This window comes from Alosa alosa, chromosome 12 (genome assembly GCF_017589495.1).
Source record: "Alosa alosa isolate M-15738 ecotype Scorff River chromosome 12, AALO_Geno_1.1, whole genome shotgun sequence".
Lineage (NCBI taxonomy): Eukaryota > Metazoa > Chordata > Actinopteri > Clupeiformes > Clupeidae > Alosa > Alosa alosa.
Window position 1 is genome coordinate 25,900,186 of NC_063200.1, and position 11,170 is coordinate 25,911,355.

The 11,170-nt window shown below is 43.0% G+C and overlaps 1 protein-coding gene across 3 annotated transcripts; it reads right to left on the reverse strand.

Moving 5' to 3' along the window:
• Window positions 1-1,369: 1,369 nt before the first annotated feature.
• On the reverse strand, window positions 1,370-10,429 carry LOC125304688 (docking protein 3). Of its 3 annotated transcripts, XM_048259153.1 has the most exons (6): window positions 10,237-10,429; window positions 8,266-8,592; window positions 7,886-7,997; window positions 3,493-3,665; window positions 3,017-3,217; window positions 2,644-2,909 (listed from the first exon to the last, which is right to left on the reverse strand). In XM_048259153.1, exons 1-6 carry the CDS (start codon window positions 10,420-10,422, stop codon window positions 2,727-2,729), a joined length of 1,182 nt encoding a protein of 393 aa, XP_048115110.1. In that variant the 5' UTR covers window positions 10,423-10,429; the 3' UTR covers window positions 2,644-2,726. The 3 variants fall into 3 exon arrangements, with proteins under 3 accessions (XP_048115109.1, XP_048115108.1, XP_048115110.1); XM_048259152.1 differs by having other exon boundaries at window positions 1,370-3,217; window positions 3,493-3,662; XM_048259151.1 differs by having other exon boundaries at window positions 1,370-3,217.
• Between the last annotated feature and the right edge of the window lie 741 nt (window positions 10,430-11,170).

Genomic DNA, 11,170 nt, shown 5'->3' on the forward strand with positions numbered 1-11,170 from the left:
AACCAAAAAGCCATCCTCATAAATTCTATAGCATCTACATTCAACAGAGCAAACCATTTCAAGCATATGCAGAATCACAGGTGCATTCAAATTAGTTCACTGCACACATCTGAATGCTGTACAAAATATTATGCTATACTCACTCAAAGATATTTTCCGTTGTGCCCACCCCCAACCACAGCTGAAATGCTGAAAGTACTGTGAAGCTTGTTACCTTTAAAAGTCATGCATTTACATTCAAGGCCAAAGATACACCGATATATGCAGTAGCAGTAGGAAAGTAGTGGCCCTGTGTGTTTTTTGTGTTCATTAATGGAGTATGATGTAGCCTTACTTTAAATCCCAGTTATGCATCTGTCCCCCATTACCTCTGCTGCCAATGAAAATTCTGCTGTACTCTAAATATTTTGGATGATGGTGGTGGTGATGCCATGACAGATATCTGTGTGTTGCTAAGAGGTGAAGGGTGTTTGGATTGCAGCGAAGGTGCAAGATCAGATTGCCTGGGTCCAGGGAGTGCCAAGGGGGCTTTTAAAGACCAAAAGGGGTCCAGGAGGCTGAGTTCAATCTCATAATGGATCTCTCTCAATGGAGGGTTATCAATCTACACTACAGCACTGGTCTGGCACTAGAAAAATAAAAAAGGATGGTCCATGAAACTTGACCTTACAAGAGGAGTTGTTGACAACATGACAACATTTCAGTTTCTCAGTCTAAGGCATTTTTTTCGATACAAATCCATAAAGAAAGAGAAGCATTTGCCATTGCTCATCTCATTAAGCGAGAGGAATTCAAAGTACAATAGTGACGTTTTTTTTATTAACCAATACTTTGAGATGTTATTATGCCTATCAGGAGAGTAAAGCATCAAAAATAAAGCATTCCCTTATTATTCATTCATTTGTGACTTTCATTTTGTGTTCAGTGGCATTCATTTGTCCACGATGGAATTTGAGAGGAAGTTTACAGCATGAGAAAATTATATGGTACTCTTGTGACTTGTGTCTAATGGATCGTGATATTGTGCTGTTTGACTCTGAATACAGAGTTGCTGTTCTGGAGGTTTGCCATACTTTTCTGAAGTTGGTGCTGTCACATATCCAATGAGAAGAGGGAATACTGCCCCCTAGAGTATACTATTGCAATTACATGGAGAAAGTGTAATTACGCACTGATGCTTGAGTGATGAATGCTCTGCTCCTCAGAAAACAGATGAAATGAAACTGTAAAATGTGTTGCAACTAAGAATTTTCTGGCTCTTTATCTATCCATGTGTATGCGTGCCTGTGTGTATGATTGATGTAAGTTCTGCCAGAGATACTAGCCTACTCTGTGGGGAAATAATTGAAGATGTTTACATCTGATTTCTTCATACACCACCATACACAGCTGGTTTTTATTCCATTTGAAAACTGCAAAGACAGACAGCATTTGTTCTAGATAAATTGTGAAGGTTTGTTGTGAAATTGCAACATTCAATTTCATACATGCATTTTCAAAGGCCTTTAACAATCATTGGTAAAGAAACAGCTAAAATCACGTCTTGGACCACCTGGCTGTACAAAACTGTAAATTTCAGGCCAGCTAGATATTATTTTGTTCAAGGTGTTTTGTGCTATCCTAAGGTGTGAGTCACTTATCAGAATATCACTGAAAACCTGGACATGTCTTCCTGAGGACATTGACACTGAAAAGGTCATTCACATTCTTGTCTGGGTGAAAGGTTTGCACAGACTCTGTTCCTCATTGTTAATTGACTGTGCACACCAGCTTTCGGGCCACTTCCCAGAGCCCGCTGTGGCGCATCCACACATCTGTCAGTCGGTGTGGGTCCTGTGGTCCCCCGCCCCCAGCCCCGGTGGAAGTCATGTTTGAAGGCCCGGCACAGCTGGCCGCTGTCACCCAGGGGGGGGGGGTGATGGGCAGCAAGGATAAATGGGCTCGCTGTGACATCTTCATTCTCAGTCAGGTCGGGCTCCCAATCAGCTCGGAGCCGCAGGTGCCCTGGCTGTGGCTGTGATTATGAAGTTTAATGCGACGGATGAGAGAGTGGTCCCCTACGGTCACAGCTCTGTTGATTAAGCACGTTGTTTGCATGCACTGGATACTAGCAGTAATAAGTACTCCCCTGACACATTACGGCAGCTTTTTTCAATTTATCCTCACAATCAAGCCAGAATAAGGCTCTGAATATGAATAATGTGGACTATGGACCACAACTACACGCTACATCTCCATTATAAATATACTCTTAAGTAGGCACAAGAACAAAGACATGCATAGTCATACACATTTGTACATTAACATATATACACATACTCACACATGCACAAATTATAATCAGTTTCTCATTGTCTATTTCATTATGTTGTCGTATAGGAATTTATCCTCATCATGAACTACACTCCCCGTGGCTGCCTGACCTATGTCAGGGTTAGGGTCAGTTTTGATCTCCTCCGGATCATCATAAACTACAAAATCCTCTTCCCACTGAGGGCTAGCCAGGCAGCCCTCGGTCGTCATAGATGTGGTCTGTGTCAGCTGTTCCCTCGGCGTCTAATTGAGCGTTGTGATCGTGCGGCACGTCTCTGATGAGGCGCTCCGTCTCTGCCTCGCCCCCCTCGCTGTTTTGTCTTCCCTCGGGCCGCGGTGCTTCAAAGGCGCCATGTGGCGGGAAGCTCGCACCTGGCGCAAACGGAACCTGCAGCGAGACTTCCGGTGCCTTGTCACATCCTCTGCTGCAGGCGCCCCCCTCCTCCTCCTCCTGGGAAGCCTGATCTCGTGGCTTCTGCCGGGCGACCCGGGCGTAGATAACCTCCTTCTGCTCCTGATGTTTGAGAGGAGGGCAGCTGGAGATGTTCCTCACCAAGTCTTTGTTCGGGGGTTTTATGGCGTTGAGCGACAGGCTCCTGAAAGAGGGAGATAGCCTTTTCAGCTGCCGATCAGGCTTTGGCGGTATGCTCTGTGTTGGGGGCGGTGGCATGCTCTCTGGGACCTGATAGTCGTACACGTTTACCTGGGCCGTGAGTGTATCGGGTTCAGGAGCATGCTCCACTGACAGGCTGTGGGATGAATGTAAACAGGGCCTTTGCGTCCCTTGAGCGGAAGTGATGGCTGTGTTGATAATCCTGAAGAGGCTATCAGCACGGCTGGTGGTAAACTCAAAGACCCCCTCTCCAGACTCACATCTGCGTCCAGCCTCAAAGGAAAAAGTGGACTGAAAATAGAAATAGAGTGAGAGAGACAGAGAGAAAGAGAGAGAGAGAAGTGCAGGGTGGGAAGTGTCATTATGAATTCAAAAAGGAAAAATATGACTGGACTGGGGTATGCTTAAAGAGTGTATTCAAGAACATATTAAAGACCATACTCAAACCAAATATGTCAACAACAACAACAAATATGTATTATTAATTGAACACAGTGATTACAAACCACTTCTGTATATATGTTGTACTATTTAGTAAATATAAGCAATTTGGTGGATTTCTTTACCGTGTCTTGACCAAATTTCCTGACATAGCAATATGGCCAGATGAAGAGCACCTCTCTGCATATGGGGTCCTTCAGGAGGAGTCGGTCTTGTCCGGGTGTCAGGAGGTAAGCGCCTTGTAGCTGCCACCTGTCCGAGGCCTCTGTCCTCACCACCGAGACGGGGAAGTCACCTGCTGCCCAGTCAGAACAGACCTGGTCATTTTTCATGCACCGCACATTGTGTGTCCCTGACAAACACGTAATGTTACAAAGGGCAAGTCTTTTATGGCCATGTCTAAAGACAGGCGTGACAGTAGAGGTGAAGAATGCAAGAATTATAGAACTCAATTGATGTCCTGCCAAGCTCCCATGTGGCACTCTTCTCTGCCCGAGACAGAGCACGAGAGCAGTTGTTTTGTAGGCGTAACTTTTCATGACTGGAGGGATTCTCAGGCCAGGAAGCAGTGGGAAACTTAACCCTCGGCCCAAGTCCCCGGAGATAACTTTGTAATTCAAAATTGAATGTCCACGGGAGTGAGCCTTGGTGGAGCGAGAGAAAGAGCAGGCCTGTCTGAGCACAGCCTTTGTTCTTCCAGACGATGTTCACAGCCGTCATTCTGCGCCAACCACAAAGGATCTCTTCCTCCCTCTCTGTGTCTTCTGAGATGAAAAGAGTCTCTCTGGCGATGGCAGGACGCCCAAATCTCCCCCGCCGCCCTACTCTACCACCCTGACCGTGAGCGACTGATTTATTTTGTTGTGTTCTCCCACTTTCAATCCGACCCCTGGAGATTGCTGCTCAGCTGTGGGGCCGGAGATGTGGCTGCACATACGGACGTGCAGCCCCTTGGTGAGAATGAAGCTGAAAAGATAACTATGCTGTGTGGACCGCTTGCATTTCCCGGTTAACCTGGACATCGCTGTCAATCTCGTGGTGCTTTCTGAGACACAGCAAGCCACAGGGCCCACAATTCAAAGTAAGAGTCGACATAAAGGTACAAAAGGCTTGGACTTCAGTGGGCTCCACTCTCTTTAAAATAGAGCACAATATTCATCTATATTTATGCTGTGTCATGCTTCTTCGATTTAATCCACTGAAGTTTGTTCACATTTGCTTTCCCAGTTCTGCCTAATGCATGGCCAAAACAAGAACTGTCATTTTTATTATTACACATTTCAAATTCAGTTCCACATAATTACAAATATGAAACAAAAAATACTGTACTGTAAAAAATACTGTATGTGGCAAAGGCTTCATAATAATCCACATCAGCCATTTCTCACAATTTCTCAATTCTCTGGAAATCCGAATAAATCGGATAAATTCTACACTGCTTAAAGGGACACCAGGCAAGCCTGATGCTTTTTCTCTACGAAACACCCCATCGCTTGGTCTGAAGCTCTTTTCCTTTTCTTTGCATCTTCTGTCAAGGATTTTCGCTGCTTCTTCGCCGGCTCTGCCATTATACACACGTTTGCAACAATCGCTAGCGTTTCATTAGCCTCTGTGCTGTGGATGCAGGATGTAAACTAATCCTGCTTCGGTCGGCAGGTACGATACACTGAACTTGCAAGCGGGATATTCTTCCTACAGGCAGTAGGGGCGTGCGAGAGAGTCTTCATTCGCCCTGTAATGAGTCATTTAACCATATACCGACTTGCGAAGATGAGTAATTAACACGAAAATGTTGCCTGGTGTCCCTTTAATCTGTGTGTTCACCCACCACCAAGGATTAAATGAAAGTATACTGAACATACATCTATATCTATATCTACACGTTTAATTCATGTATTAATGCGAGGAGATAAAAGACAAGATGATACATATTGTAACATGTCAATCAAGTTATGAGTGATTGCTCAGTGACATAAGATGGCCAGAACGCTGTGCTAACTGGCACGGAAAGTTTTACTTTGTTAGCTGTTAACTCTAATGTCAGTGTATAACATGTTTAGTTCATATCAGTATAACAAATCAGCCATGAGTTGCATCAGTATGATTTATGCCCTAAAATGTGTGTTCTCTGGCACCACCTTTGCCAGCTGTTCTGTACCAGGTATAAAAACCTGTGCCATCCTGGCATTTGTCTTACACTGTTCTGTCTGGTCTTGACCCGAAGAAAGAGGTCACCCAGGGGCAATATGATATTGGTGACACCGGAAATTACCAAGTGCACCAGCAGGTCCTACTCTCCTGAACAGACACCACACCATCAAGGATGCCGTCACCACAGAGGTGCATGACATGGTGTGTTGGAACTACAAGTGAGTCAGAGGTGCCACTGGGGCCAGTCACAGAAGCAGCTGCTGCTGCACGATCGTCTGAGCACTGCAACGTCTCAAACTGCAGAGGTGCTGCTCCACTTGAGAAGTAGGTCTCAGGAAAAAGCAAGAGGAATAACCACAATCACAGCTGCATGTTACCGATCCCATCACTCGTGTATCCGCTGCAGGTTTAAAAAAAAGAAACTGAAAACAAACAAAAAAAACACCCTACCACTTCCTTCCTACAGAGCACATGGGTGTACTCTCTGCATATACGCATAGATAAAATAGATCTGGTGGCCTTAATGTGGTGATTTGCCCTTGTTTTCTGTTGCCATTTTAAAGACTAGCTCTGCATAACTGCCTAACTATTTTACCTCTGAATTTGTCGCGTGGTATTTTTAAACATGTGCCATTCAACACCTAAAACTTGCATCTCAATGTACAAAATTAGTTGATATGTTTATATATAATTAATAATAATATAAGTTTATATAATTAGTTTATATGAGGCTGACCATGGTCTGAGAACAGACCTAGACCATAGACCAAGACGTGTCTACTGGCTACCTCCAATACCTCCAGTAGATATAATTACCCATATACAGTCTATGTAATTGCCCTTAACATGTTTTCAACCAGCTATACTGTAAAAATAAATTAAAAATTATTTTAATAATTAAAATAAAAATTAGAATAGAAATAAGAACAACACATTGCTGCAAGGCTTTTCAGAAGCTCCCTACTCCATTCTATTTCCTTTTAGTATTTATTTATTATTATCCACTTATTTTATTTATTTTTTCATTTTACTGACACCCAGGGCCTCTTCTTTGATGTTGAAGTCCAAAGCAGTTTGACGTGCCCACAACCTTACAACTCAAAACACGCTTCCAAGTCCAATCAAACTTGTCAGGAGGTGGTTTCAATCCAATTATCTGCAGACTGCTGTGAGGCTGACCTCTAGCACACATCCTCAGATGTGTCCTTCCACTGAACCAAAGCACCACCGACTTAGATAATCTGCAATGTGTTCTTCTTCAAACAAGTCTCTAACACGGTAATCATACTTTTTTGCTATGCATAAAACAACAGTGTACAGAAGGATTTTTTTGCCCATTTAATGATCTTTTTAATGTTATTAATTACTCTTATTAATTGCAGCTAAATGTAACTGGTTAAATTGGTAAATTTTTGACATGCTCCTCCATTCCTTGTGATGAATCTACAAGGTTGACTCACAATGAAAAAGGAAGTACTGGTATTTACAGTGTGATCTCTCTTCTCCTCTGACCACTTCTTCTTAAAAGAAATCCACACCCTTTTCAGAGTTGAGAAGTTAAAGCAAGCTGAAATATTTCTGTGAGAATACAGTGGGGGAGCAATTACGGGACTAAAGCAGACAAATGAATGCTTTTGAAATGTACACAATAGAGAGCAATCTAAGAAACTTTTATAATATATGAACTAACTGTGGCTGTGGTGGAGAGAGAGAGAGGGAGGGGGGGTTAAAGGGGACTTATGGCCCTTTTGACTCGTCTCATTTCAGTCTTTGCTTCAGCAGAATAAACCTCTGCTTTGCCCCACACCAAAGACAGTCCAATCTCCTCTGTCCTTTAATGGAATCAAGGTTGGCCAGCTGGGGCCCAAATGGGCAATTTGACTCAGGCCTGAGGTGGTGACTTGAATGGGAGGCCGCTTGTCCTTGAAATGAAACAAACTAAAATAGCTTGCCTCTCCCTTCCCTCTGTCTCGCATCCTCTGTCTGTCTCGGTATTGCTTTCAGTGTTGCTAATATCAGCTATGAAGGTGAGGTCACCATGGATAATTGCTATTTTTACACAACTCATAATTTTGAGGTGTATCTGGGCATCAGCAAAGATGGTGCAGATTGATGAGGCCTCTCCTGAAATTACCTTGAGAGTACCAAACCAAGCCAGAATTACAGAGAATATGTGCATTATAAAGAATATACAGACTGCACACAACCCTGTATGACTGGTTGAATACAAGCTTAACTATTTTATACAGTGCACTCAATCTCCTTCTATGTGGCTTTGACTTCACATTCCCTCCATGTTCTAAAATGCTCACTTCAGTTAACAAAACAAACACAACTGTTGAAAACATAATGACAAGAAGAACCTACCAATATCTGTTCTTTCATAGAGCGAGTTCTCCACCATCTTGGCATGTGATGTGTCCCTCAAAGACCGCTGCCTGACAAGAGGATCCAACCCACCGCTTTCAGCCCTGTTTATCTGATATCAGATATCAAAGAAGTATTTGTCACATGTATTTGACACAAACAAATGTAAAATGTTGCATTGTATGAATCCAAAAAAATATAGTAATTAAATCTATAGTCATACATGGGAACAGAATTCAGGCCCTTAAAAGTACATGTCTGACTCAACTCAGTGGCATTTTTGTCATGCAATACTGAATACAAGTACTAACAAAATGCATCCACCCTCTTTATCATGAACCCAACTGACAAGACTTGGTGTGAACTGAGCTGAGACGTACAGGGAATGCCAGCTCACACAGCCCGGCGATCCAGTGTCTGAACTCCGTGAAGAGCGCCGCGAACAGGAAGCGCTTCTCTGTGGTGGCCACGAGGAAGGAGACGCAGTCTCTCGGGCAGTCCATCAGCTCCAGCTCCTCCACGCTGATGCAGTTTCTCAGCAGAACCACCCGCTTGCTGTCCTGCCTGCGGAGCATGTGGCCCTCGACTAGGCCACCGCCGCTGGCCCCAGCGGGCAGCCCAGAGCCCTGTTTGTACTCGTACAGCTCCAGCCGGGCCACGGAGGACCGGCTCTCACCATACAGCACGCACCACATCTTCTTCCATCTCTTAGTGAGACAGAGAGAAGGCACAGTGAGAATCTGCAGAAGACTCTAGAAAAACTCATAACAACGACCATAGTGTAAACCAGCGTCACATAACATTTTGTCCACTTCTTCCTATGATAGATCATTTTGTTTTTGACATGAAACAAAGATTTAAACATAGATTTAATGAGGTATATACAACATCAGTGTATCTCTTATTATTTGAAGAAAAATTACATATAGTGATATTTTAAACAAATAGCAAACACTGTGCCTTACAAAAACACTGGTTGTGGATGTTCTAAAATATTCTTCTCTTAAAAAGCAATGTTTGTTAGTGACCCAAAAAGAGGAATTTTGGAGCATGTTTGCAACTGGTGCCATGCCCTCTCCTGCTGAGCATGAGTCAAATTCCCTTTGCATGACAGTGACATGTCAGTAAAACATCCTTTGGAATGAATCACAATGTCTACCCCCATTTGCAGTCCCATGGTTTATTTATACTGCATAAACATGCACCAGGACTGGAATGTGTTCTTACATTTTCAATCATTCTATTGAAAACAGACGTCATGGGTGATGATAGTCAGTAAAGAGTGATTACACTGACCAGTCAATCAATCATATCTCACTGGGGACACTAACGGAAGATAATCTCACATTTTCTTCGCCGTAAGTAGCCTGCGAAATGTGTTAGGCCCATGTATCTCTCCAGCCACCAGGACGGATATACATTAGTCATTCAGGAACAGACATTCATGTGAATCCCAACTTATCATGAGAAAGCATACAGTACACCCAACAAATTGGTGACAGAGCATGAAAGAACTTACACACTACATTGCCATGCATTCTGTCGTGAAAGCAATAAGCGGAAACCACACTCTAGAGAAGACCTTTCCCTCATGTTACAGGCAAGTTCCTTGGTCAGCACTTGGTTGTACTACTTGGTTTTACACTTTATTTATCATAGTCACCGCTTACTGGTAATAGACCACATTGCATCATATTCCAATTAAATGTGTTTGCAGAATACTGTTAGTAAAGTTGTTGTTATGACCATAAAAGGTTCAACAGCAGAAAAAATACAAGCTCTCAGATCGTTAAAAAAACACTGACCCCAAACAAATAGCTGCTTTGTAGTACTGAGAACAGAACTGTTCCAGTAACATGTCATTTTGGTGTTCGTTTTTTTTATCTGAAGGATACAGCGTTAAATGTAATCATGAAACCGTATTTCCTGACAACTCTTCTGCTGTTTAAAACTCCTCCAGATGGAACAATGGTTGTATACTGCCTGTGTTTCAGAACCAGCTGCCTAAAGTCCATATGACATTAATATGCTTCCAGTACACATTGCCAATGCTTGATCTACTGTAAAAGAATCCCATGGATAAGCTTTGAATGGGTAACATCTGCTCGCTATATCATGCAATGATGGAATGAAAGTTCGAACTGCTTTCAAATGTTTAAAGGAACAAACAGAAACTTTTTTAGCTTTTCTCTCTTCTTCTGTTTCCATGAATCTCAACATAATTTCTTTGACATCCATCCATCGAAAAAAAAATTGGCTTTAAAAAAGTGTTACAAACTGGGGACAAATGCCATCTGATCTCATGACACAAATGCTGTGTCATGGCAGGTTGATCACCAAACTGATCTTACCTTTCCAAACCGATGCTGTTGGAGGTACAACATGCCCTTCACTCTGATGTTCCCCTCCATTATGTGAGACCCGGACTCGCCCTGTCGTCCTCCTCCCACGCTTTTCAAGCACACTGTAACCACGCACTGCAGACAATGGAGTTTGGTGGGTTTGTGAGTGACGTGTGAACCAGGGCTCCCTGTCATGCTCTCTTCCTCTAAGCTTAATTTAGTCACTTAGACGTTGTGCACAGTGTGTGCGTGTGTATGCATGTGTGCGGTGTGTGTGTGTGTGTGTGTGTGTGTGTGTGTGTGCGTGTGCGCATGCGTGTGCCTGTGCCTGTGTGTGTGTGTGTGTGTGTGTGTGTCTGTATACATCTATTTGTATGTATGTATCCATACGTCTGTATACATCTATTTGTATGTATGTATCCAATATGTACTGTATATAGATATGAAACATGTTGTTCAAATCTGCAGTGGACTCTTTAAAACTATGTGATCAAACAGTATATTGACATATTGTGTTCCATCTTGTCTTTGCACAGTATCCTGCCACTGTTCATTTGTCTTTCAGTTCCGCTTTCTTGTCTCCCGTGTGGTTTTCTAGGTGGGAGAAAATAGCAACAGTGGTAGAGCTCACTGATCACAGCTGGTCATGAAACTTTTATGTTAAGTTAAGTGCAAACCTGTGCATATCACACTTGCAACAAAGAAGCAACAGTTGTGGTTGTCTCTGTAAATCGCCTAAAACTACTTTGCTTGAGAAGACAATATAGTCAAGCACACCGAGAAACAGGGTTTTTGTTTATTTGTTTAAACAGACACTGTCTCCTGTCATACAGACTTCAGCAACATCACTGGCAATAGGGTTGCTCATGCAAGTTAAGACTTGAGTGGGGTACTAGAAGGCCCGTATTACGGTATACAATGTGTTGCCACTGGGCACTATACC